This window comes from Myxine glutinosa, chromosome 5 (assembly GCF_964187855.1).
Source record: "Myxine glutinosa chromosome 5, kmMyxGlut1.1, whole genome shotgun sequence".
In the NCBI taxonomy this organism is placed as follows: domain Eukaryota; kingdom Metazoa; phylum Chordata; class Myxini; order Myxiniformes; family Myxinidae; genus Myxine; species Myxine glutinosa.
In genome coordinates this window covers 12,403,703-12,431,200 of record NC_136265.1, presented here as the reverse complement: position 1 = coordinate 12,431,200, position 27,498 = coordinate 12,403,703, and the positions used below count along the sequence as shown (strand labels likewise).

Genomic DNA, 27,498 nt, shown 5'->3' with positions numbered 1-27,498 from the left:
AATATAATCATTTCATCTTTCCCCCATTATGCATACCTGTGTCAAGTATGAATTAGATCCCTGCAGCCGTTCCCAAGTTATCGTGGTAATGAAAACCTATTACAGACAGATGGACAGACAACCTAAAAACATAATGCCTCCAGCAACTTCGTCGGCGGAGGTATAACAAAACACTACAACGAGGCTAATATGAGAAAGCAAGGCCAGATGTTTGAAAACCACCCGAAAAGATTATACCGTGAACTCGGGAAATGGAGGCAGAATGTGTCATCCCCTCCTGAAAAAGATGAACAGGAACGATTATAATGGAAAGGAATTTATGAAGATCGAAAATAACAAAATAGGAGGCGGAATGGATCCGAAACCTGGAGGAGAAAAAGCAACATCTTGGCGGAAATGCCCCAAATAATAATTGATGCAGAAAAGATAAGACAACAACTGGCAAAGATGGCAAACTTCAAAAGCCCTATAGTCTAGTAGGAAGACTAGGTCCCCCTGCACCCCCCGGAGATATACTTCTAATCAGTGTTTCTAGATTGGAAAAAATGTGTAGAAAATGACTAGCTATGGCCCCAAGCTGAAAAAATGTCCCACATACCATTTTTATGCAAATTACTGCTGCAAATTTTATGCAAAATTATGCAAATTTTATGCAAATTTTTGATGAGGAGTAGAGTTGAGGGGTCTTTGAGGGCTTCATCGAGGTGCTCTCGGTTGCAAGACTGGGTCATTCTGAGAAGCACAGCAGGGTCAGAGATCATGATGTTCTCCTCCTCAGTGAATCTCTCCATCAACAGCCTCTCCATTGCCTCACACACTGTTTTGAGGCAAAAGAGGGACTTTGCGTAGGCCTTTCCACTGAGAACACCTTTGAGAGATCCACTTGTTACTAGTTGTGCCTCAAAGAGAATCTCTGCATATCCAGAACCACGCATCTTGTGTCCAGTGAGCATCCCGATGTAGTTCATGGATGTGTGGAAGGGTCCAATCGTTACTACATGACTAGCAAATTCATTTGGCCAGCGCCAGATGATGGGAAGGGCTTTCATGCAGACACCCAGATCAAATGTATTCAGGACCCATCTCTGACCCACCTCAGCAGTTGCTGCCTCGGAACGCTTCAGTAGCTCACGAACAACTGCGTTGTCTGTGATCGGTTGGTGGATAGGCGTGCAGTAGTCGACTGTTGATTTGCTGGGTGGGGGAGAACCAGTTGCAGAGGTGAAACCCCCTAGCCCAGGCACAGGCTGCAGGCCATTGCCATGCCATGCAGGCACCAGGCACAGACCGATCACAGACAACGCAGTTGTTCGTGAGCTACTGAAGCGTTCCGAGGCAGCAACTGCTGAGGTGGGTCAGAGATGGGTCCTGAATACATTTGATCTGGGTGTCTGCATGAAAGCCCTTCCCATCATCTGGCGCTGGCCAAATGAATTTGCTAGTCATGTAGTAACGATTGGACCCTTCCACACATCCATGAACTACATCGGGATGCTCACTGGACACAAGATGCGTGGTTCTGGATATGCAGAGATTCTCTTTGAGGCACAACTAGTAACAAGTGGATCTCTCAAAGGTGTTCTCAGTGGAAAGGCCTACGCAAAGTCCCTCTTTTGCCTCAAAACAGTGTGTGAGGCAATGGAGAGGCTGTTGATGGAGAGATTCACTGAGGAGGAGAACATCATGATCTCTGACCCTGCTGTGCTTCTCAGAATGACCCAGTCTTGCAACCGAGAGCACCTCGATGAAGCCCTCAAAGACCCCTCAACTCTACTCCTCATCAAAAATTTGCATAAAATTTGCATAATTTTGCATAAAATTTGCAGCAGTAATTTGCATAAAAATGGTATGTGGGACATTTTTTCAGCTTGGGGCCATAGCTAGTCATTTTCTACACATTTTTTCCAATCTAGAAACACTGATTAGAAGTATATCTCCGGGGGGTGCAGGGGGACCTAGTCTTCCTACTAGACTACTAGCCCAGATGGGATCCCTAACTTCTGGTTAAAGCAATTTGATGCTCTCAACGTTCACGATGCTCGAGCATTCAATTAACTTATCCAAGGGGATCAGGAAATGGATGAATGGCTCTCAGAAGGTAACACTGCCCTCATCCTAAAATCTGAAGAGACCCAAATACCCCACAAATACCGGCCATAACCTCTCCACAAACGTCCAACAACATACAAACTTTTAACAGGAATCATCACAGAAACGATGTGCCACCACCTAACACAACAAGGAGGCCTTGAGGCAGAACAGAAGGGATGCAAGAGAGGATGTTGCGCTACAATAGACCATGACTACTAAACAAGGCCATGCTCGAAAATTGCAATACAAGAATAACCAAATTGTCCACAGCAAGGATAGACTATAAAAGTGTCCCACATTCATGGATGATAAAGTGCATGCAAATGTACAAGGTAAATCCCCAAATAATCAAGCTGATTGAGAAAGCCATGGATCTATGGAATACCACACTAATCCTGCAGCATTCAGAAGGAAAGATTGAAATACCAGGAGTAAAGATACAACGGGGATCTTCCAAAGAGACAGCCTTTCTCCTCTGCTGGTCCTGGACCCACTAAGTAACCTCATTAATGAGCAAGGACACGGATACATCCTTACATCCAATAAAAGAACATCCAAAGATACAGGAAAGGTGCCGCATCTACTGTATATGGATGACTTAAAACTCTTTGCACCGAACGACGAAAAATTGACAGAACAACTGAAATTAGTGAAACAGTTCTCTGACGACATCCAAATGGAATTTGGCCAAGATGAGTGTGCCAACTGCACATTCTTGCAAGGTAGACAAACAAAAACGGACAACATAAAATTGACCAAAATACAACAACACAGGAGCTAGACAATAAAGCATCTTACAAATACCTTGGAGTAGAAGAGGGCCACCAAATTTGTCATAAAAAATGCAAATAACAATTACCAAAGAATACCTGTGTCGAACGAGGCTGATCCTGAAAACATATCTCACCTCAAGGAACACATTCTAAGCCATAAACCAACTAGCAGTACCAGTGTTCCAGTACAGCTGCGGAATAGTAAACTGGTCAAAAGTGGATATCAAAAAACTAGATATCAAAACAAGGCAACTCCTCACTATCCACAAACTTTTCTACAAAAATCAATGCATCCCATGAATGAAGAGAATGAAGAGCCCCAAAATTGTACCAGTGATAACTGTAGCAATGGGAATAATAAAGAAGAACCTCACAAAGATCCTACAAACCATCCCTGGGAACATTCCCACAAATGAACTACAGTTGGAAACTGTCTGGGGCTAAGTGACGATCCTGAAAAGAGCCTTCAGAATAAAACTCTGAGAACGACAAAACTTTACAACTTAGCCCATAAATCTCGATCCTTTACCGAAGCGGGGTGGATACTTCGAGTCCCGGGGGGAACCCGTTCCACCTTCTGAAACCCAAATTATGGAGATAGAAACGAATGACTGGTACACACACACACACACACACACACACACACACACACACACACACACACACACACACACACGATAATGACATGACAATGAAAAATTGTGAAATATAATAAGTTTGAGGCCATTGTGAGAAGATAAATACTTCATCAAATATCAGAAACCTTTTTCAGCTAATATTCATGAAAACTTACATGATCTTTCCAAAAGTCACATTCTTCCATTTCTGGTCGAACACCAACGTCAAATGAGGTAAAACGAATTTCCACAACCTTTTCTTCTGGTGCTTCAATGATCCAGTCACAGACCGAGCTCCTTTGTGGACTTTCGGGAAATCCTGGACTCAGTATGAAGCCCTCTTTCCTGACCAATGTGCTGCAATTTCCTGTATGGGCAAAATGAAACTGATTAGGTTTGTTTGAGTCATATGCAATGTCAGGGTGAACATATATTGTGTATACACTATGTGTGTGTGTGTGTGTATGTATATATATATTTCATTCATTTTTTTCATTCATTCATTTCATTCATTAATTCATTCATATATACTGTATGTATATATATATATATATATATATATATATATATATATATATATATATACTGTATATATATATATATATATATATATATGTATATATATTGTTACGGACCGCGGATAAGATGTTGGTTTGCCGAGCGGATGGCACCGTGGCCGAACAGTTACCCCGACTAACCCGATTCCCGAACGTTGGCCGGATCGCGCCACAGATATTCAATATGGAAAAGACAAAAGCGACACGGATGTGAAGAAGAAGAAGAAGACAAAAATGTTGGAAATACTACTAAATTTATTCCTACTATATACACGCTCAAAGTAACCAAGGAGAAGGAAAGATAATAAAATAATGTACAGAAGATATTAGAGACACAGGGCAACGCTAGCTTACCTACAGTCTTAATTAACCCAGGGACAGAACAAACAAGGACAGACTCACGCGGGGAATGATGATAGGACTGGCTGGAGGGAGAGGAAGGTCCACGGGTACTGCAGCACGATCGGCGCGTTTGGCAGCCGCCGTTCCTTCGCGGCCCTGCTCAAAACTGCCGTCAAGGCCCCAAGCTGCTGTGGCTGAAGCTGCTGTGGCTGCTGCTGCTGCTGCTGAAGCTGCCGCTGTTGCTGCTGTGGCTGCTGCTGCTCTGTATGTACGTCGCGTGCTTTCTCCAGGACTCGTCTCTCTTTTGGTCCAACCACTCAACTCAACAACTCAACTCTCACTTAGTCCAACCACTTGCACGTCTCCCTGTCCAACCACTGCACGTCTCTCGCTTGGTCCAACCACTCAACTCAACAACTCAACCACTCCCTTGCTTGGTCCAACCACTTGCACGTCTCCCTGTCCAACCAACTTGCACGTCTCCCTGTCCAACCACACAACTCAACAACTCAACCACTCCCTTGCTTGGTCCAACCACTTGCACGTCTCCCTGTCCAACCAACTTGCACGTCTCCCTGTCCAACCACGCAACTCAACAACTCCTTGCTTCTTGCGCGTGCGCTTTTATAGCGCCTCAGGCGATCAAGCCGCCGGCCTTCAGGACACGCCCATCGGTCAGCTCGCCTCGGCCTTGATTGGTCGGCACGGCCCTCTGGCTCCGCCCTTGATGACGATGGGCGGGCACGCCCTTCTTCCCCGAGCTGAGCACATGCTTAATGGCGGCTTTGGGGCGAAATCAGCAACCCACAGCTGTAGCAAACGTGGCAAACTGCCCAGTGCAGTTGGCAATGGAGGCTTGGAGGGGATGTAGCTGGCAATTGAGGCTTGGCAATGGAAGTTTTGGGAGTGGGAATGGGGAATGAAGGGAATCTATCTTATTTCACTTGGTGCAATGGAGTGTCATCTTAATGGAAGACAAGGCCTTACCCTAATACACAAAATAAAGATATAACGATCAACAAGGGGGAAATCTATGATTGGCTGACGTGATTGTTTATGACCTAATTATGGGACGCCCTTTGACCTTTATACATAACTGGAGTAAGGAGGGTCCAGAATAAAGCAATAATAATAAAAAACACAATAAAAAAAACACAATCCTCATATCCACAACACTGCACCCTCCTCCTCTTAGGCACGTCCCGGGCCTATAACTTTAATTTAGTGTGACACGTAGGTGTAGTTCCCTCTACTTTTAACCTGACCCTGAGTGCGACAGTTTAAAAACATAAATAAATATGTCCCGCTGCTCCATTGCACCCTGCCTAACAGATTCACGCCCACAGCTAACCGAATTGCGGAATGGTCTTCAAGCTATACATTTACGGTGGGGAGCGCATTATTTACAATGACTCTGCTTTTATTTACAATACTAACCCAGGACCTGTGATTGTTCTTTTGGGGGGGGAGAGACAGTCCGTTCTGCATCGACGCACCATGAAGCACCCCAAAACGCACCAACACACCCTCAAGCACCAATCGGTGCACAATCATCATTGTTCATCAATAAAAATAAAAACAACAACCCCTAACCCTGCTGGTGGTCTCTTGCTCTTCGGCTCCCTCTGCTGGCTATTACTATCTTGTTGTTGTCATCTTCTTTGCTGGCGGCCTATTTGCACTATTAAAATGCACCCAACGTGTCCATTTTTATTTTCTTTATTTATGGCCCACAGGGCCGACTAGTGTGGTTCACCTGTGGGGCATCGGTGCCCTGTGATCAAGGTCCGCCAGCAAGATCTCGGGCCTTCATGGCCGGTTCCAGCAGAGGGGCCATGCCCCAACCCATGGGGTCCATAAGTGGTGCTCAGCCACAGACATGTGGTCCATAATGTGGTGCATCGATGCAGACAGCTGGTTCTGGGAGTTCCGGGCGCCCAATGGTGGACTCACGCACGCTCCCCTCGGCGCCCAGTGGCGCACAGGTCCTCATGTGGGAGACAAAGGGGGGAAAGACAGATGAGCGAGGGGTAAGGTCACAAGGGTACACATCAATCAAGGCAATGCAAGGCGAAGTGCGTACGGAGAGCGAAGTGAGAAAGCTCGTCCCTACCGTACGTCACCCCCCCGTCACCTATTCTACCCTTGCCCTTACCCCATATTTACAAAATCTACACATTTACAAATTCGTCGCTAATGTCACGTCTTCCCCATATTTCCCTTATACCAAATTCGTCTCCACAATCCCTCTACTTCAAAATTTGCCGTCACCCAATTCATCATCAATCCTCATAAGGAGGCAGAGATGGAACACAAAGCACAATGTCACACCCACGTCATGATGCGTCTCACATTCCAAACATTTGCATCAAAAATAATAAAACAACCTGGCATGGTGTGGAGGTACGTCATCCCAGGTGAGTGGGTGCAGATGGTGCGAGGAGACTTCAATCCTAACTATCCTCTTAATGACTTTAACACACTTTACACTACCCGGGGTCTTTCCCTGCCAAACCATTGGCAATCTTACTCTATGTGGTTTTAAAAACCAATTCCCATTGACCAAACTGTGGTGCTTCTCAATTTGGGGTCTCACTCCCCCGATTCATCTCCCTGTGCCCTTGCACAATTTCTGGGCTGGGTCGTGCAGCTCTCCCAGCAGGTCTACCCACCTGCACACCTCCACCACTGTAGTTGCCTCCGAGCTTACCTGCTCCTTACCTAACCTATCTAACTGGGGAAGGCCCCTCCTGGCTCTGTCACCCCTCGGTGCCCTCTGGCACTGGGCTACCCGGGTCCGTCCTCCGGATCCTCGGGCCCCATCCACAACAACTCTTCCGGCTCCCAGAGCCCACCTGCGGCCTCACCTGGCCGACATCCTCACAGTGGTGGAGTGCCCAAACCAACTACACACACTAACAGGCTACACGCCCAGCCATTTCCACAACACTAATGCACCCATCCAAATACCATTCTTTCACCCGCACCACAGATGCCAATATCCAACCACAATTTACCTATACCCTCTACCTAACACTTACACTACCCTCCCCGGGTATTCGTGATGGGGGTCCATCCTTCCCCCATTCACACCTTCGCACCATCCACTCCACTCCATAGTTTCCACCATACTCACTCCACGACCATCCATTCCAATACTCCATATATTCCACACTCCATGTATTCCACACTCCATGTATTTCACACAACCATTCTCCATACACCTGTTGTTGCACACCTGTGCAATCTTACCTGGTGCCACCTGCACCCTCCTTCCTTCCTGGACCATTTGGTCAGCACAATACTCATCACCATCACTCACTCAAACACTGCTCCATACACCTGCTCAGTTGCACACCTGTGCAATCTCACTACAACTCACACTCACAATCATTTACTCATACCCTGCTCAATACACTTGAATACACCTCCAACACTCACACGGCATCATCTAATCTACCTGTTGCCCTGCTAACTTAGTGCTCCCCGTCTTCCCTTTAAACTAAGCACATACCACGTCATTATCATCCACACTAATCTACCTGCGTCCCCACTACAGGTACCATTGTCACTAACTAATCTTAACGTTACCTATTGTCATCTTCTCTAGATCCCTACACATTATATCCTAACCCTCCCGGCTAGTTTTGACTGCCAAACCCCATAACCTAGTGCTCCTTTGCCCCCGTTATGAGGGATGGCAGAGTTGCCATCCCATCACATCGGGTATCTTCCACTACCAATTTTGCTCTCCAAATTCCAACCAATCAAAAATTTGCCAATCATCTGCCAATCGTCTGCCAATCCTCACTCTGCCAATCATCAAATTTTGTTTTTCTAATTTCGGGGCCAAAACACTATCCTCATCATCACGTTTACTCACTAGAGCCTCTCGGTGCGCCAATTCACTTCTACAGCCCGGCTTCGCACAGCCGAGCAATGAATGCGGGTTGCTTGGTGCCGGCAGCTGGATGCGTCCGGCATTCGGTGCAGGGAAGGACGCTTACCCGGGCCGAGATCCCACGCACCACCTCGGCACAGAGCCGTCCAATGGCCCGATCTCGACCTGCCGGAACGCCTCAACAAAAAGGGGTCGCCATGACGACCCTTCCTATCGGGCTGCCCGCTCTGCCTAGTGGAGCACGGACGCGGCCGTTCAAAGCGAGGCCCAGCGTGGATCGCGTACGGCGGTTCTTTCGAAACCGCCGTGGTTCGGATCCCCGCGGGTCCTCGCGGCACGCGAAGCTGCCCGGCGCGCACCGAGGGCCCGATCCGGCTATACGTCGCTCTAACCACTAACCCGGTTACCGTCGATGCTTCACCTGCATGCTCACACGCATACGCTACCCCTTTCACCCTCACCGAGCTCAGTGCTCCAACGCCGCCCGTACACCCCGCATACTTCGTCATTGCACTCGTTCTTTCGCTCACAGACTTGGTCACACACCTGACCACCGCACACCTTTGCACACACTCGTCGTTCGCACACCTCACCAACACACCTCTTCGCGCCCCCTCCTCGGTCACCTCCTCTGTGACAATCACAGGTGTGCTCTCACTCGCACACCCAACCACGTGCCTCACTACTAACTCAAGTGTGCATTCCCACACACGCTCTACCATTCCAGGTGTGCATCCTTCCATTCTAGGTGTACATGCTCTCTCACCTGCCACAACCAACTCACGCTCCGTGTCACTCTCACTACTTTTACGACCACACTCGGTCGCGCACTCACCCTTACTCTCGCCAGCGCACTCTTTACTCATGCACCCGTCCGTTACACACCTTTCTCACGCACACTCTCCCGTTACACCCTCCGTAACACTCACCACAGGTGTGCATTCTTCCTTACTTTTGACAGCGCACTCTTTCCTCATGCACCTGTCCGTTACACACCTTTCTCACGCATTCTCTCCCGTTACACCCTCCGTAACACTCACCACAGGTGTGCTTTCTTTCGTTACATCCTCTGTAACACTCCCCACTACGCGCTTCCATGTGCTCCCTCGCACACGCGCTACGACCGACTCACTCTCGACAGCACACTCACTCCTCGGCGCGCACTTTTTCCTCACACACCCCAGAGTCGGACATTCTCGCACACCTCCTCCTTCGCACACCGTACCTGTCGCACACTTCACCAGTGGCCTCTCACGAACACCCGGATCCAAATCAATCCCCAAGCCGACTGAAGCTCCCCTCACATCATGTACATTTCCACGTATATCGCCACTCACCTTGGCACCTCGTCTCCGCACCTCCTTCGCCACCTGCAAACTCTTTATTTGGTTAGCGAGCACATCATCATGATTTGAGCACAGACCTTGCACATATTCCATCACCTCCTCCTGTATTTCTCTCTTAGTTTCCGTCCGTCTCTTCTTAATTTCACTCACCCCCTCTTCCACCTTCTCTAATTTCTGCTTCACCTCTTTTATTTCCCGGTGCGTCTCCTCTATCTCTTCCTCTAACGCCACCTTGACCGTTTCTATGTGCGTCCTCACCTCCCGGTCCTTCGTCTCCATTACTTCTGTCACCTCGTCCAACCTCGTTGTCAGTCCCTCACGTACCATCTGACATTGCCTCTTCGTCGCTATCAAGTCGTCCTTGATGTCTCTTTGTGTCGCTTTTAACCCTCCTGTTCAAACACAAACACAACAAACACAACAAAGTGTTCTTTTGTACCTGCTCCACTAACTCCGTCTGTCCCACCGTCAGCTGTTCCACCTCCTGCGTCAGGTCCTCTATGCCCCCCTGTAACCTAGCCGTATTATTCCTCACCTCTTTCTCCATACGCTTCTCACCTCGCTTTACCTCCTCGCGTACCCCCGAGACCTCCTCGCTTACACCTCGTCGTATCTCCTCCTTCATCTCCTCCATCTCCTTAGTAGATGCCATCCTCATCTGTCCCAATTCATCCCTCTGAGCATCCAATTTACCTTCTAACCCGATTTTCACCTCCTCTATCTGGTTCCCCATCCGTTTGATTTCCCGGGCGGATTGCTCCCCTACTTCCCGCAATTTGCCTTCCATCCTATCTTCTAGCCCCCTTAACTCATTTTTCACCCCTTCTATCCCATTGTCTAACCCCTCAAATTTCTTGTCTAACCCCTCAAATTTCTTGTCTAACCCCTTAAAATTATTGTCTAACCGTTCACCGGTACCCCTCGCTTCGTCCCTCATTGCTCCCATTTGGCCCCTCAATTCGTCCCTCATTTGCTCACCCATTTTTTCCATATACCCCATCATCTGCGCCGCTAAGAGGTTCAATTTCCCCAGCGCTGCGGTCTCGGCTGCCGCAGCGCCGCCATTTTGTGCATCTTCAACCACGTGCGCGAGGGCGCCATTTTGTGCGCCTGACACCTCCTCAACCACCTCCTCATTGCTCTCCTCCATTTCTTCCCTCTGATCCTGGGTTACCCCTAACCCCTCTTCTAGTTCCCCCACCGGCATCCGATCACCGTGACTAGCCATGGCGCGATTTCAAAATTCGGGTTTTTTAAAAACAAAACAAATTTCGGCAGCTCGTAATTTTGAGCGCGTTAAGCGCGCTTCGGGTCCGACCCCGCTCCCGACACCAATTGTTACTGCCAATAGTACAATTGGTGCCCCCAAAATTTGGGCTAAATAAATTTAGTCCCAGGTTTGAATCCCAACTCCTGACACCAATTGTTACGGACCGCGGATAAGATGTTGGTTTGCCGAGCGGATGGCACCGCGGCCGAACAGTTACCCCGACTAACCCGATTCCCGAACATTGGCCGGATCACGCCACAGATATTCAATATGGAAAAGACAAAAGCGACACGGATGTGAAGAAGAAGAAGAAGACAAAAATGTTGGAAATACTACTAAATTTATTCCTACTATATACACGCTCAAAGTAACCAAGGAGAAGGAAAGATAATAAAATAATGTACAGAAGATATTAGAGACACAGAGCAACGCTAGCTTACCTACAGTCTTAATTAACCCAGGGACAGAACAAACAAGGACAGACTCACGCGGGGAATGATGATAGGACTGGCAGGAGGTGGATGGCTGGAGGGAGAGGAAGGTCCACGGGTACTGCAGCACGATCGGCGCGTTTGGCAGCCGCCGTTCCTTTGCGGCCCTGCTCAAAACTGCCGTCAAGGCCCCAAGCTGCTGTGGCTGAAGCTGCTGTGGCTGCTGCTGCTGCTGCTGAAGCTGCCGCTGTTGCTGCTGTGGCTGCTGCTGCTCTGTATGTACGTCGCGTGCTTTCTCCAGGACTCGTCTCTCTTTTGGTCCAACCACTCAACTCAACAACCCAACTCTCACTTAGTCCAACCACTTGCACGTCTCCCTGTCCAACCACTGCACGTCTCTCGCTTGGTCCAACCACTCAACTCAACAACTCAACAACTCCCTTGCTTGGTCCAACCACTTGCACGTCTCCCTGTCCAACCAACTTGCACGTCTCCCTGTCCAACCACACAACTCAACAACTCAACCACTCCCTTGCTTGGTCCAACCACTTGCACGTCTCCCTGTCCAACCAACTTGCACGTCTCCCTGTCCAACCACACAACTCAACAACTCCTTGCTTCTTGCGCGCGCGCTTTTATAGCGCCTCAGGCGATCAAGCCGCCGGCCTTCAGGACACGCCCATCGGTCAGCTCGCCTCGGCCCTGATTGGTCGGCACGGCCCTCTGGCTCCGCCCTTGATGACGATGGGCAGGCACGCCCTTCTTCCCCGAGCTGAGCACATGCTTAATGGCGGCTTTGGGGCGAAATCAGCAACCCACAGCTGTAGCAAACCTGGCAAACTGCCCAGTGCAGTTGGCAATGGAGGCTTGGAGGGGATGTAGCTGGCAATTGAGGCTTGGCAATGGAAGTTTTGGGAGTGGGAATGGGGAATGAAGGGAATCTATCTTATTTCACTTGGTGCAATGGAGTGTCATCTTAATGGAAGACAAGGCCTTACCCTAATACACATAATAAAGATATAACTATCAACAAGGGGGAAATCTATGATTGGCTGACGTGATTGTTTATGACCTAATTATGGGACGCCCTTTGACCTTTATACATAACTGGAGTAAGGAGGGTCCAGAATAAAGCAATAATAATAGAAAACACAATAAAAAAAACACAATCCTCATATCCACAACAATATATATATATCTATATATATATATATATATATATATATATATATATATATATATATATAAATGAATGATCGTTTTAAGGCCATTTTCCCCGCTAGAGTGGGGGGTAGTCCTTGCGGGCCCCATGACAATCATGGTTCCCTGTTTGAGGCAATGTTTTTATGGCTGGATGCCGTTCCTGACACCAACCCTTGGTCACACTCTTCGATGCGCAGGGATATAGTGTACCTATTCTAAACCGGGGTACACACCGGATCATTCATCCCAGCAAGCTGGTACTCAATTTGCCGACCTCAGAAGGATGACAGGTTGAGTCAACCCCCTGGTGTTAATTCAGCGATCGATCGGGATTCGAACCCAGGATCCTAGGATCCCAAGCCGGCACCCTAACCACTAAGCCAACACCAGGCTACTGGTGTACTTACTTTTTCCACATGCAAAATTTGCATTCATGTTTATTTAAATTATACAATGGACTACAAAATGTAAGTGTTTCATGATATTTGTTATATGATATCACCTTTATCTATCAATATTGTTGAAATGAAGATCAAATAGCTGCATGTTGAAATATGTTGAAAAAGTCAAAACTTTACATGGGGTGTACTTACTTTTTCACGTGACTGTATATATATATATTGTTGCGGATATGGGATTTACATCCATCCATATCCGCTTGTAAATATTCCCCTATTTCCCCAATACTTCCCAACTATCCCCAATCCCCCATTCCCTAGTCCCATTTTCTGTAAACAACACTCTGTAGCCCCGACCTTCCCCTATTTCCCCCATTAAATGTCGCACCCAGGTTCACCGCATCTCACGTAGACAACTATAGGACATCTTGCTAGTTATTCTTAGTCTATGTCAGTTAAGGACTCGTTTCCATTAATTCTGACTCTTCGTTGCACCAGAATGTGATTGTATGGCACCGTTAGAAAGTTTAGGACCTCCCAATACCTCCCCGCAGCTCTTCCTCATGGTACAACAACAACTACAACAACAGCGGCGGCGGCGCGGGGAGTGTGCGTCCTCACTCCGGCTTGGTTAGCCGCCATTGAACATGTGCTCCGACGGGGTTACCACGCAGGGACTCGCCGTCAGCTCCTCGTCAAGGGCGGAGCCCGGTAACCCCCCGCACCCAATGGAAGCGGCGGACCGATTCCATCTGGGGCGGAGCTAACGAGCCGAGGGCGTGTCACTCCCCGCTGGGCATGCGCAGGAAGGGGGAGGTGACGTCAGATGCGCCCACACCACGGAGAGAGAAGACGCCACCTCCAAGTGCTGAATACCTCCCCGCATCTCTGGACTGGACCGAGCTGTATCCTGTCCCTGAGCCAAGGTGCACCTTGAGCTATCGACTGCCTGCCCTTCCTTGCCATCAATCCCTGTGTAAGTCAGTCTTGTTCCGTTTGTCTGTGGTCTGTCGGGGATAAGATAAGACTGTGTCTAAGTGCCCATCTTGCTGTGCTTTACCTCTTACCGTGTAATCTACCCGTTTCTGCATCACCAATATTATATCCTCCTCCGGAGGTCTTGAGAACTGTACCCCTTGTGTCGTTGCATTTATCCCAGCCGTTGTGTCCTTTCCTTCATTGATTTAGCATAGCGCGATTCGGCCAACGTTCGAGTGTAATCGGGTAAACTGTGCGAACACGGCGGCCATTCCGCTTGGTCAAGCAACATCTAAGTCGTGTCCGTAACAATTGGTGTCTGGGAGTGAGATTCGGGGCCCGAACCAAATTTTTAAAACATCTAGAAAAAATTTGGTCAAAATTTGGAGCGGCCGAAATTTGATTGTGTTTTACAAAAATAAAAACCCGAATTTTGAAAGTCGCGCTATGGCAGATCAAGACGGCTTGGTTCCGGTAGAGGAGAGTGAGGCAGGGTCGATCCAGGACCAAATTGAGGGACAAGAGGAGAGCGAAGCAGTGAGGGTGGCAGGTTCGCAAAATAGCGTCGTCGCGCACGAGGTTACGGGCGCGCAAAATGGCGCCTCGCACATGGCCACGGCGACCGCGCCCGCGACCGTAGTAGCGCCGTTGGTGGATTTGAACCTTTTTTTAATACAAATGAAGGCCCTTATGGACAAGAATAGCGAAGAAATGGAAAGCAGAATGATGGGGGTAATGGGGAAACGGATGGATGCTCAGAGTGAGCAAATGAGGGCTCAGAGTGAGCAATTGGGGGTAATGAGGGACGAAGCGAGGGGTACCGGTGAGGGGTTAGAACAAAGGATGGGGGCCCAGATCAGAGGGTTAGGGAGTAGAATAGAGGGATTAGACAATAGATTAGGGGAAATACAGGAGGGGTTAATGGGGGTAGAAAACAGAATGGCCGTTCAGGAGAATCAAATGGAAGGGATGAAAAAGGGGTTAGAGGGGTTAGAAAACAGTATGGAAGGCAAATTGAGGGACATGAGGGACCAAGCGGAAAGGGAAGTTAAACAAATGGGGCAGCAGATAGAGGGGGTCAGAATGGGGGTAGAAACCAAACTGGATGCCCACAGGGAGGAAATGGAGCAGATGAGGGTGGCATCTGGGCAGGAGATGCAAGTGATGGGAAAAGAGATCAGAAGAGGTGTGAGTGAGGAGGTCGGAGGAGTGCGCGAGGAGGTGAGGCACTGTGAGGAGCGCATGGAGAAGGAGGTGAGAAAGGGGACTGTAAAGTTACAAGGGGGAATAGAGGCCCTGACGCAGGAGGTGGAACAGCTGACGGTGGGACAGACTGAGTTAGTGGAGCAGGTACAAAGGAACACTGCGGTACTAGGAGGGTTAAAAGCGACACAGAAAGAACTAAAAGACGACTTGATAGCGACGAAGAGGCAATGTCAGATGGTACGTGAGGGACTGACAACGAGGTTGGACGAGGTGACAGAGGTAATGGAGACGAAGGACCGACAGGTGAGGACGCACATGGAAACGGTCAAGGTAGCCTTGGAGGACGAGCTTGAGGAGACGTACCGGGAAATAAAAGAGGTGAAGCAGAAATTAGAAGAAGTGGAAGAAGGGGTGAGCGAAATTAAGAAGCGACGGAGAGGGGATAAGAAAGAGATAAAAGAGGAGGTAAAAGAATTGGTCCAAAGTCTGTGTTTGGATCGTGATGATGTGCTCATTAACCGGATGAGGGATTCGCAGGTGATGGAGGAGAAGCGAAGAGGAAGAGGACCCGGTGTAAGTGGTGACCAATATGGTCGAGCGTATGATGCGCCAGGGGATTTAATGAGCTTGGGGGTCGAGATGGACCCGGGTGTTCGTGAGAGGCCGTTGGTGAAGTGTGCGACAGGTCTGGTGTGCGAAAAAGGAGGTGTGCGAGAAAGTCCGACTCTGGGGTGTGTGAGGAAAAAGTGCGTGCCAAGGAATGAGGGTGCTGTCGAGAGTGAGTCGGTCGTAGCGCGTGTGCGAGGGAGCACATGGAAGCGCGGTGTGGTAAGTGTTACAGAGGGTGTGATGGGAGAGTGTGCGCAAGAGTGTGCGCGAGAAAGGTGTGTGACGGACAGGTGCATGGGGAAAGAGTGCGCTGTCAAAGGCAAGGAAGAATGCACGCCTGTGGTGAGTGTTACAGAGGGTGTGATGGGAGAGTGTGCGCAAGAGTGTGCGCGAGAAAGGTGTGTAACGGACAGGTGCATGAGGAAAGAGTGCGCTGTCGGGAGTAAGGGTGAGTGCGTTGTCAAGAGTGGTGGTGAGAGTGGTGGTGAGAGTAGTGAGAGTGACAAGGAGCGTGAGTTGGTTGTGACAGGTGAGCGAGGATGTACACCTGGAATGGAAGGATGCACACCTGGAATGGTAGAGCGTGAGTGGGAATGCACGCTGGAATTGGTAGTGAGGCACGTGGTTGGGTGTGCGAGTGAGGGCACACCTGTGATTGTCACAGAGGAGGTGACCGAGGAGGGGGCGCAAAGAGGTGTGTTGGTGAGGTGTGCGAGCGACGAATGTGTGCCAAAGTGTTCGGTGGTCAGGTGTGTGACCAAGGCTGGGAGTGGAATGAGTGTACCTGGGTGTGTTAGAGAAGGTACGACGAGGAGCATGGAAACGGCTGGATGTGTGAGCAAGGAACGGGCTGCGGGGTGTAAGCATGCAGGTGAGGCATCGAAGGTAACCGGGTTAGAGGTTAGAGCGACTTTTAGCCGAATCGGGCCCTCGGTGCGTGCCGGGCTTCGCGTGCCGCGAGAACCAGCGGGGATCCGAGCCACGGCGGGTTCGAAAGGACCGCCGTACGCAATCCACGCTGGGCCTCGCTTTGAACGGCCGCGTCCGGGCTCCACTAGGCGGAGCGGGCAGCCCGATAGGAAGGGTCGTCATGGCGACCACTTTTTGTTGAGACGTGCCGGCAGGTCGAGATCGGGACATTGGATGGCTCCACGCCAAGGTGGTGCGTGGGATCTCGGCCCGGGCAAGCCCCCGTCCATGCCACGAATGCGGGACGTATCCAGCCGCTGGCACAAAACAACCCGTATTCATTGCTCGGCTGTACGAAGCCGAGCTTTAAAAGGGAATTGGCGCACCGAGAGGATGTAATAAGTAGACGGGTGATAGTGATAGTGATCGTGATTTGATACGAAATTTATAATAGTGGGTAGAATTGGCAGTAAATGGAAAATTTTTGAATTGGTTGGAATTTGGACGAGCAAAATTTATAGTGAGAGACCCCCGATGTGGTGGGATGGCAAATCCACCATCCCTCACAGGTAGGGGCAAATGCGCCATAGTTTATGGGGTGTATGGCAGTGAAAACTAGCCCGGGTGGGTTAGGTTATATTGTTAGGGATCTAGAGATGACATTAGGTAACGTTAAGATTAGTTAGTGACTGATACCTGTAGTGGGGAAGCAGGTAGATTAGTGTGGATTATAATGACGAGGGAGCGCAATAGTTTAAAGGGACGACTGGGAAGCGCAAGTTTCAGAGGGGAGTAGTTAGCTGAGATGATGCCGTGTGGTTGAGAATTGAACAGGTGTGATTGCACAGGTGTGCAACTGAACAGGTGTGTGGAGCAGTGTGTGGAGTAGTGAGTGTGTGGATCAGCGCGAATGCGCTTGGGGAGAGAAGGGTGCAGGCGGCACCAAGTATTAGAGCACAGGTGTGCAAGTACAGGTGTGTGGAGTACATGGAGTAAGTGGGATGGAGTGGTGTGCATGGTGCGAAGGTGTGGATGGGGGAAGAGTGGACCCCTTTCACGAGTACCCGGGGCGGGTAGTGTAAGTGTTAGGTAGAGGGTATAGGTAAATTGTGGTTGGATATTGGCATTTGTGGTGCGGTTGCAGAATGGTATTGTGGATGGGTGCATTAGTGTTGTGGAAATGGCTGGGCGTGTAGCCTGTTAGTGTGTGTAGTTGGTTTGGGCACTCCACCACTGTGAGGATGTCGGCCAGGTGAGGCCGCAGGTGGGCTCTGGGAGCAGTTAGTGTCAGTGGGTGCCTGAGGATCCCGGGTGTGGATCGGGCAGCCCGTGCCAGAGAGGGCACTGAGGGGGTGAGAGTGCGAGAGGGCCTTCCCCAGTTAGTTAGGTTAGGGTGAGGAGCAGGTAAGCTCGGGTGGCAACTACAGTGGTGGAGGTGTGCAGGTGGGTAGACCTGCTGGGAGAGCTACACGTCACAGCCCAGAAATTGTGCGAGGGCACCGGGAGATGAATCGGGGGAGTGAGACCCCAAATTGAGAAGCACCACAGTTTGGTCAATGGGAATTGGTTTTTAGAACCCATAGTGTAAGTTGGCCAATGGATTGGCAGGGAAAGACCCCGGGTAATGTAAAGTTGTTAAAGTCATTTAGGAAATAGTTAGGATTGATGAACCTGTCGCACCATACGCAGCCACTTACCTGAGGTGATGATGATGACTCCACACCTGTGTTTTCTTTGTTCTGTGTGCAGGAAATGAGAATTGCTGTGTGGATTTGTGAGACGCATCACGACGTGGATGAGACATTGGGGTGATTCCATCTCTCCCTCCTTAGGAGGGACTGATGATGCATTGGTGATGGCAAATTTTGATGTTGAGTTGGAGATGGCAAATTTTGATGAGAGTTGGAAATGGCAAATTTGATTGGTTAGGAGGGAGAGAAGACGAATTTGGTTTATGGGAGGAACGGGGAAGACAGTAGGGACGGTTGTTGATGTGTAAAGTAGATGTTTATGGGTAGTGTTGTGTTTTGTGGATACAGTAAGGGGTAAGGGAGGGGCAATGTAGGTTACCTGGTGGGGGGGGGGGGGCGTACGGTAGGAACGTACCTGTCTCACCTGGTTCCCATGTGCCCCCAGTGTGCATCATCTTGTATTGCGTGCACTTTTGCGCCCTTGCCACCTTACTCACTTGTCTTCTTCTTTTGTCTCCCACCTCCGAGGATCTGGCTTTGGGGCAGAGAGAGAGGAGAGAGAGGTGCTGGCTCCGCAGTTGTGGGCCTGTCCTTTCGCTGCTTGCTGCCTGGATCGATACACCATATGGACCGCAATTTTTGTGGCCGCCCACCATGGACCGCAGTTCTTTTGCGGGCAAGCACCACCCGTGGATGGACCTCTGGGTCAACGTGGCACCTATGCCATAGAGGTGAACCACTATAGTTGGCCCCCTGACGGCCACAATTCAGAAATGGACGCGGTTGGCGCCTTTCTTTATTTTTAAAGAAGCAAGAAGGCCAAGTACACCACATGAAGGCAAGACCAGCGGCAGAACATCGGCCGGCTGCGACACCACCGGTGATTATTGAACACTTTATTGGTGCACCGGATGGTGCTGACTGTATGAATAAGGGTGGTGCTTTTGGTGCTTGGATGGGGTGCTCTGCACATTATTAAAGGCCGTAGGGCCACAGAGCACTCGTGGGTTGGTGTATCGATGCTGGCATGCATGCTCTCTCTATGCATAACATCTGCATGTGTTCCTCCAAAAACAGGTCCTGGATCGTAGTGTAAATATCAGTGTAGTCTTGTGTAAATGATGCTCCCTACCGGCTGTATGTTTAGTTTGAGGATTCTTTCCACGATTCGGTTATCCTGTGGGTGTGTTTCTGTGAGGAGAAGGGTGCAACGTCGCAGGGGGACATATTTACTCATTTGTGAACATCTGTAAAACTGTCGCACTCAGGGTTGAGTTAATAGTAGAGGGAACTACATCTGAGTGCCACACTAAAGTAAGTAAAAATTTATCGGGTCGGGCCGCCCCGAGGTAGAGAAGGGTGCAATGTTGCGGATAGGGGATTTACATCCATCCATATCCGCTTGTAAATATTCCCCTATTTCCCCAATACTTCCCAACTATCCCCAATCCCCCATTCCCTAGTCCCATTTTCTGTAAGCAACACTCTGTAGCCCCGACCTTCCCCAATTTCCCCCATTAAATGTCGCACCCAGGTTCACCGCATCTCACGTAGACAACTATACGACATCTTGCTAGTTATTCTTAGTCTATGTCAGTTAAGGACTCGTTTCCATTAATTCTGACTCTTCGTTGCACCAGAATGTGATTGTATGGCACCGTTAGAAAGTTTAGGACCTCCCAATACCTCCCCGCAGCTCTTCCTCATGGTACAACAACAACTACAACAACAGCGGCGGCGGCGCGGGGAGTGTGCGTCCTCACTCCGGCTTGGTTAGCCGCCATTGAACATGTGCTCCGACGGGGTTACCACGCAGGGGCTCGCCGTCAGCTCCTCGTCAAGGGCGGAGCCCGGTAACCCCCCGCACCCAATGGAAGCGGCGGACCGATTCCATCTGGGGCGGAGCTAACGAGCCGAGGGCGTGTCACTCCCCGCTGGGCATGCGCAGGAAGGGGGAGGTGACGTCAGATGCGCCCACACCACGGAGAGAGAAGACGCCACCTCCAAGCGCTGAATACCTCCCCGCATCTCTGGACTGGACCGAGCTGTATCCTGTCCCTGAGCCAAGGTGCACCTTGAGCTATCGACTGCCTGCCCTTCCTTGCCATCAATCCCTGTGTAAGTCAGTCTTGTCCCGTTTGTCTGTGGTCTGTCGGGGATAAGATAAGACTGTGTCTAAGTGCCCATCTTGCTGTGCTTTACCTCTTACCGTGTAATCTACCCGTTTCTGCATCACCAATATTATATCCTCCTCCGGAGGTCTTGAGAACTGTACCCCTTGTGTCGTTGCATTTATCCCAGCCGTTGTGTCCTTTCCTTCATTGATTTAGCATAGCGCGATTCGGCCAACGTTCGAGTGTAATCGGGTAAACTGTGCGAACACGGCGGCCATTCCGCTCGGTCAAGCAACATCTAAGGCGTGTCCGTAACAATATATATATACAGACTTGGCATTTAATATGGAATATATATTTTTTCTTGACTTGGGTTTTCTTTCTGAACTCAGAATATCAATCTGGTGAGTTTCCTTTACGCTTCGGTGATTTCTTTGTTAAAAGAACCATGTCACTGATTGTCTGTCGCAGCAAGAAGTCAATAACAGGATTATATCACAGGTGGCGTGACAAAATGTACGGAGAGGTACATTTGACGATTGGCTTCACAATCGGGTATATAAGGGTTGTTGCGTTCTGTATTAGCGGAAAACAACTGCTGCACGTCTACAAAGGTTATTGCGCTTCCTCTGGAGATGGTCCATCAACTCGACAATGCTGTTTGTCATGGAGTGGTGGCTTTACGAAATTCCGGCATGAAACAGTGTGCTATTGCTCGTCAGTATGGCATCACTCAAGGTCAGGTGTCAAAGATCCCGACACGAAATGCTCAGAGGGGTGTCCCTCCTCCAATATCGAGGCCAGGACGTCCCCGCAGAACCACAAGGAGGGATGATCGCCAGCTGCACCGGTTAGTCCGCAATGGCCGTACCAAGTCAGCTAATCGGCTTAGGGCTGAGTGGCAGCAACTGACAAATGTGCCTGTATCCAGAAGGCTAGTCAACCAACGACTGGTTCAAGCAACCTATCATGCCAGGCGTCCCCTGACAAAGCCACGCCTGACAAGACAACACCACCAGCGCCGACTGCAGTGGACCAGAGAGCACCGTCAATGGCAGCCAGGACACTGGAATCACGTGATCTTCAGTGACAAGTCTTGATTTCTGGTCTATCGTCAAGATGGCCATGTCCGAGTGCGCAGACAAGTGCATGAAGCCTACAACGAAGATTGTACAGTGCCAAGAGTCCAAGCTGGAGGTGGTGGGGTGACGGTTTGGGCTGCTTTTCATGCAGGGGGCAAAACGGATCTGGTTGTTCTGAATGGAAACCTGAACCAGTTCAAGTACAGGGCCATTCTGGAAGAAACATTGGTTCCATTTGCTCGTATAGCCTTTCGAGGAAACTTTGTCTTCCAAGATGACAATGCATGGCCTCATCCTGCTCGCATGATCCAACACTTTCTTGCTGACCGTGGTGTAGAGCATATGGAGTGGCCTGCCATGTCCCCGGATATGAATCCGATAGAGAACTTGTGGGCAGAATTAACGCGTCAAATCGACAACTTGGACCAGCAGCCGACCTCTGTGCGTGAATTGCAGCAGTCTATTGTCACTGCATGGCAAGCGATTCCTGTCCAAACCTTGGCAAATCTCGTGAACAGCATGCCTCAACGTGTACGTGCTCTCCTGAATGCTCGTGGGGGTTACACGACGTACTGAACTGTAATTTTACTGTCCGTAATCCCAGTTGTAATTTAACTTTTGTTTTTGTTAAAAAAAAATTTGGCTAATGTGCAAAATAAAGAAATACTTCTGGAAAACGTACAGAAGTTTAACACAGTACTGTCTGTGAATTGAGTTCAATATCAGTTTCCATCACTTTCAAGGATCAATTTATTTGCTTCGAAATGTCAAATGTGGTTTTTGTTTCTTTTAAAGGTCACATTAACAAAATCTAGAATAATTTCAACATAATTCCAATGAACTTTTGGTTCTAAGTCAACTTGAAAAGTAAGTTCACCCCCACAAAAAAAATATTCCATATTAAATGCCAAGTCTGTATATATACATATATATATATATATATATATATATATATATATATATATATATATATATATATATATATATATATTGTTGCGGATCTGCCGCCGGCCTTCTCCACTTACCAAGAGGGGGGGGGGGGGGGTTAGTCCCCTTGTCTTTGCCTGGCCTGGCGTGACCCAGGACCTATGACGTCTCTTCCGGACAGCGCGAAATAGGGTATTAGGACCAAATTCGCTATTACCTAAATACTCGCGCTGCCCTAAAGTGAGGAGACAAGCCCGGCACGAACCACGTGTGTTGATGATACGCCGAGCGGTTTGCGTACACGTGATTCGCGCTATTATTAATACTAGACCCGATTGGAGCGATCTTATTCGTACCACGCTTAGTCAATGGCGAAATTACAAAGGCGATCGAATTGGAAAGGAAGAACAGGTTTATTTACACTATATACAATGATTCAAGAGCAGAGACACAGAGCAAATCCTTAAAAACAGTCTTACTTAATACCCAAGGACATGGGCCCGTCTCACACACACACTCACACGAGGGTTGCTGATGAGCGGGTTGATGTTTACCAGCGCGTCCAGGGATGGCTTCCATGCAGCTCTCTCTCCGGTCCCCGGCACATCCCTTGGAGTAGGTGAAGGCAGGAGCTCTCCGCGTGTCGTCTAAACGGAGCGAGTTATCACGGGGCAAATTGGTAGGGAGCGGACTATGATGCGGCTGACGGTTATTCACTTGCGGCTATGGCCGTGCTTACTCGCGTGGGTGAAAAGCACAATAAGCGTTACCAGCGCGTCTAGCTGTGCCCGCGTACTCGGCACAGTTCAACGCATCTTCTTCTCTCTCTCTGCGCAAGTCCTTAAACAACGCGCGTATCCTCCGCAAGTTCTCCAAACAACGCGCTTATCTTGCGAGTCCGAATCCTTTCTCTCTCCTCTGCGAGTCCTGGCATGCGAGTCCTGTCCCAACAAGCAAACCCCCTCAAGTCCTCTTATCTCTCTCTCTCTCCTCTGCGAGTCCTTTTGAGGGCTTTGCGCAGCGACTTATATAGGCACGCCCCGCGAACTTTCTCGAACTCACCAGACGCGCCTTACCACGCCCTCTCACGCCATGCCGCTAGAGCTCTGATTGGCTGGTGGCTCTTACCGTCTCCCGCTGCCGCTCCCCGACCTCAACGCCGCCCCACCCTTTTTAGGCCTACCTCCTGTTACTCGACTAGTAGGCAGCCAATGCTTAACAAACTGGATCGAGGCTAGGGTGGCTGGGAAATCGGTGGCAAGTAAAGCCTATTTTCCTGTCTTTACACAACGCAGGCACTAAGAGGGGAAATGGCCTATTCTTACACATACTAAGACATAACTATACGACAAGTGGGCCTATGTTGCTCGTGTGACTAACTATGGGGGGCAACCCTTTAACCTTTAATGACTTCAATGTGCCAATCTCAAAACCATAGCAGTATATATATATATATATATATATATATATATATATATATATATATATTTATATATATATATATATATATATATTGTTGCGGATATGGGATTTGGCCTCCATCCATATCCGCTTGTAAATATTCCCCTATTTCCCCCAATACTCCCCAACTATCCCCAATCCCCCATTCCCTAGTCCCATTGTCTGTAAACAACACTCTGTAGCCCCGACCTTCCCCTTTTTCCCCCATTAAATGTCGCACCCAGGTTCACCGCATCTCACGTAGACAACTATAGGACATCTTGCTAGTTATTCTTAGTCTATGTCAGTTAAGGACTCGTTTCCATTAATTCTGACTCTTCGTTGCACCAGAATGTGATTGTATGGCACCATTAGTAAGTTTAGGACCTCCCAATACCTCCCTGCATCTCTTCCTCATGGAACAACAACACCAACAACAACAACAGCGGCGGCGGCGTGGCGGCGGCGCGGCGGCGGCGCGGGGAGTGTGCGTCCTCACTCCGGCTTGGTTAGCCGCCATTGAGCATGTGCTCCGACGGGGTTACCACGCAGGGGCTCACTGTCAGCTCCTCGTCAAGGGCGGAGCCCGGTAACCCCCCGCACCCAATAAGAAGCGGCGGACCGATTCCATCTGGGGCGGAGCTAACGAGCCGAGGGCGTGTCACTCCCCGCTGGACATGCGCAGGAAGACGGAGGTGACGTCAGATGCGCCTCAGCTTGAAGAGAAACGGATGCCACCTCCAGCGCGACGATACCTCCCCGCCTCTCTGGACCGGACCGGGTCGATTCTGCCCCTGAGCCAAGGTGCACCTTGAGCCATCGACTGCCTGCCCTTCCTTGCCATCAATCCCTGTGTGAGTCAGTCTTGTCCCGTTTGTCTGTGGTCTGTCGGGGCTAAGATAAGACCGTGTCTAAGTGCCCATCTTGCTGTGCTGTACCTCTTGCCGTGTAATCTAACCGTTCTGCATAACCAATATTATATCCTCCTCCGGAGGTCTTGAGAACTATACCCCTTGTGTCGTTGCCTTAATCCCAGCCGTTGTGTCCTTTCCTTCATTGATCTAGCGTAGCGCGATTCGGCCAACGTTCGAGTGTAATCGGGTAAACTGTGCGAACACGGCGGCCATTCCGCTCGGCCCATCATAACATCTAAGTCGTGTCTGTAACAATTGGTTGTCAGGAGTTGGATTCGGACCTGGGACTAAATTTGTTAGGCCCAAATTTTGGAACACCAATTGTGTTATTAAGTAACAATTGGTGTCGGGAAGTGGGATCGGTCCCGGAGCGCGTTTCACGCGCTCGAAATTATAACGGCGAAATTTGATTGTGTTTTACAAAAAATAAAAACCCGAATTTTGAAAGTCGCGCTATGGCAGATCAAGACGGCTGGGTTCCGGTAGAGGAGAGTGAGGCAGGGTCGATCCAGGACCAAATTGAGGGACATGAGGAGAGCGAAGCAGTGAGGGTAGCAGGGTCGCAAAATGGCGTCCTCGCGCACGAGGTTGCGGGCGCGCAAAATGGCGCCTAGCACATAGCTACGGCGGCCGCACCCGCTGCACAAGTGGGAGGGATGGCCCAAATGCAGGCCCTCATGGAGCAATTTATGATGCAAATGACGGCCCTTATGGAAAAGAATAGTGAGCAATTGGGGGTAATGGGAAACCAAATGGGGGTAATGGGGAACCGGATGGATGCTCAGGGTGAGCGATTGGAGGGCCAAATGGGGGTAATGAGGGACGAAGCGAGGGGTACCGGTGAGGGATTAGACAAGAAATTTGAGAAGTTAGACAATAATTTTGAGGGGTTAGACAACGGGATAAAAGAGGTAAAGAATGGGTTAGAGGGGTTAGAAAACATTATGGAAGGCAAATTGAGGGACATGAGGGACCAAGCGGAAAGGGAAGTTAAACAAATGGGGCAGCAGATAGAGGGGGTCAGAATGGGGGTAGAAACTAAACTGGATGCTCACAGGGAGGAAATGGAGCAGATGAGGGTGGCATCTGGGCAGGAGATGCAAGTGATGGGAGAAGAGATCAGAAGAGGGGTGAGTGAGGAGGTCGGAGGAGTGCGCGAGGAGGTGAGGCACTGTAAGGAGCGCATGGAGAAGGAGGTGAGAAAGGGGACTGTAAAATTGCAAGGTGGTATAGAGGAGTTGACGCTGGGAGTAGAACAACTGACAGTGGGACAAAAGGAGTTGGGGGACCAGGTAAAGAAGAACACAGCGGTAATAGAGGGTTTAAAATCGACACAGGAGATGAAAAAGGACGTAGGGGTAATTAAAAAAGAGTGTCAGACGGTACATGAGGACCTGACGAGGAAAATGGACAAGGTGGTAGAGGTGATGGAGGTTAAAGAGCGGGAGGTGCGGGAGCACATAGAAAAAAATAAAGTGGAGTTAGAGGAAGAACTTAAAGGGGCGCACGAGGAGATGAAGGAGGTGAAGCAGAAATTAGAAGAAGTGGAAGAAGGGGTGAGCGAAATTAAGAAGCGACGGAGAGAGGATAAGAAAGAGATAAAGGAGGAAGTAAAAGAATTGGTCCAAAGTCTGTGTTTGGATCGTGATGATGTGCTCATTAACCGGATGAGGGATTCGCAGGTGATGGAGGAGAAGCGAAGAGAAAGAGGACCCGGTGTAAGTGGTGACCAATATGGTCGTGCGTATGATGCACCAGGTGATTTAATAAGCTTGGGGGTCGAGATAGACCCGGATGTTCGTGAGAGGCCAAGAGTGAGGTGTATGGCTGGTCCGGAGGGTATGGAACGAGAGGTGCGAGGTGTGGGTGAGCAAGGTTGTGGTAGTATGGAATGGGTAGCGGGTTGCGGAAGTGTGACCCATGCATCGACACCAACAGGGGTAGTTTTTAGAGGGACAGGGGAGGCACGAGAGCCCCTTGGGGGTAATGTACTGTGGGGGCCCGGCCGGTTCGGCCCCGCGCTGACCCCGCAAGGGGCGACGCACGGGGTCCGGCAGGCGGGCAACGACTCACATACGAGGTGGTCCCACAAGGTCCCACTCGCGCCGTATGCCGGTGGGTAAGGGTGGCATCCCTGCCACCCTTCCCATGGAGTGGGGCAAATGCGCTATAGCTTAGGGGGTGTATGGCAGTGAAAACTAGCCCGGGTGGGTTAGGTTATATTGTTAGGGACCTAGAAGATGACATTAGGTAACGTTAAGGTTAGTTAGTGACTGATACCTGTAGTGGGGACGCAGGTAGATTAGTGTGGGTTATAATGACGAGGGAGCGCAATAGTTTAAAGGGACGACTGGGAAGCGCGAGTTTCAGAGGGGAGTAGTTAGATGAGATGATGCCGTGTGGTTGAGAATTGAACAGGTGTGATTGCACAGGTGTGCAACTGGACAGGTGTGTGGAGCAGTGTATGAGTAGTGAGTGTTGTGGATCAGCGCGAATGCGCTTGGGGAGAGAAGGGTGCAGGTGGCACCAGGTGTGAGAGCACAGGTGTGCGAGTACAGGTGTGTGGAGTACATGGAGTAAGTGGTACGGAGTGGTGTGCATGGTGCGAAGGTGTGGATGGGGGAAGAGTGGACCCCTTTCACGAGTACCCGGGGCGGGTAGTGTAAGTGTTAGGTAGAGGGTATAGGTAAATTGTGGTT

At 49.7% G+C, this 27,498-nt stretch overlaps 1 protein-coding gene across 1 annotated transcript in view; it reads right to left on the bottom strand.

The window, feature by feature from the left end:
• LOC137427954 (tolloid-like protein 2) overlaps window positions 1–27,498 on the bottom strand; it is a 161,818-nt gene that overhangs the window by 26,612 nt on the left and 107,708 nt on the right. The window contains exon 10 of the mRNA XM_068117809.2: window positions 3,658–3,848. Within this exon, the coding sequence (XP_067973910.2) occupies window positions 3,658–3,848 (191 nt within the window). The remainder of the gene's footprint in view (window positions 1–3,657; window positions 3,849–27,498) is intronic.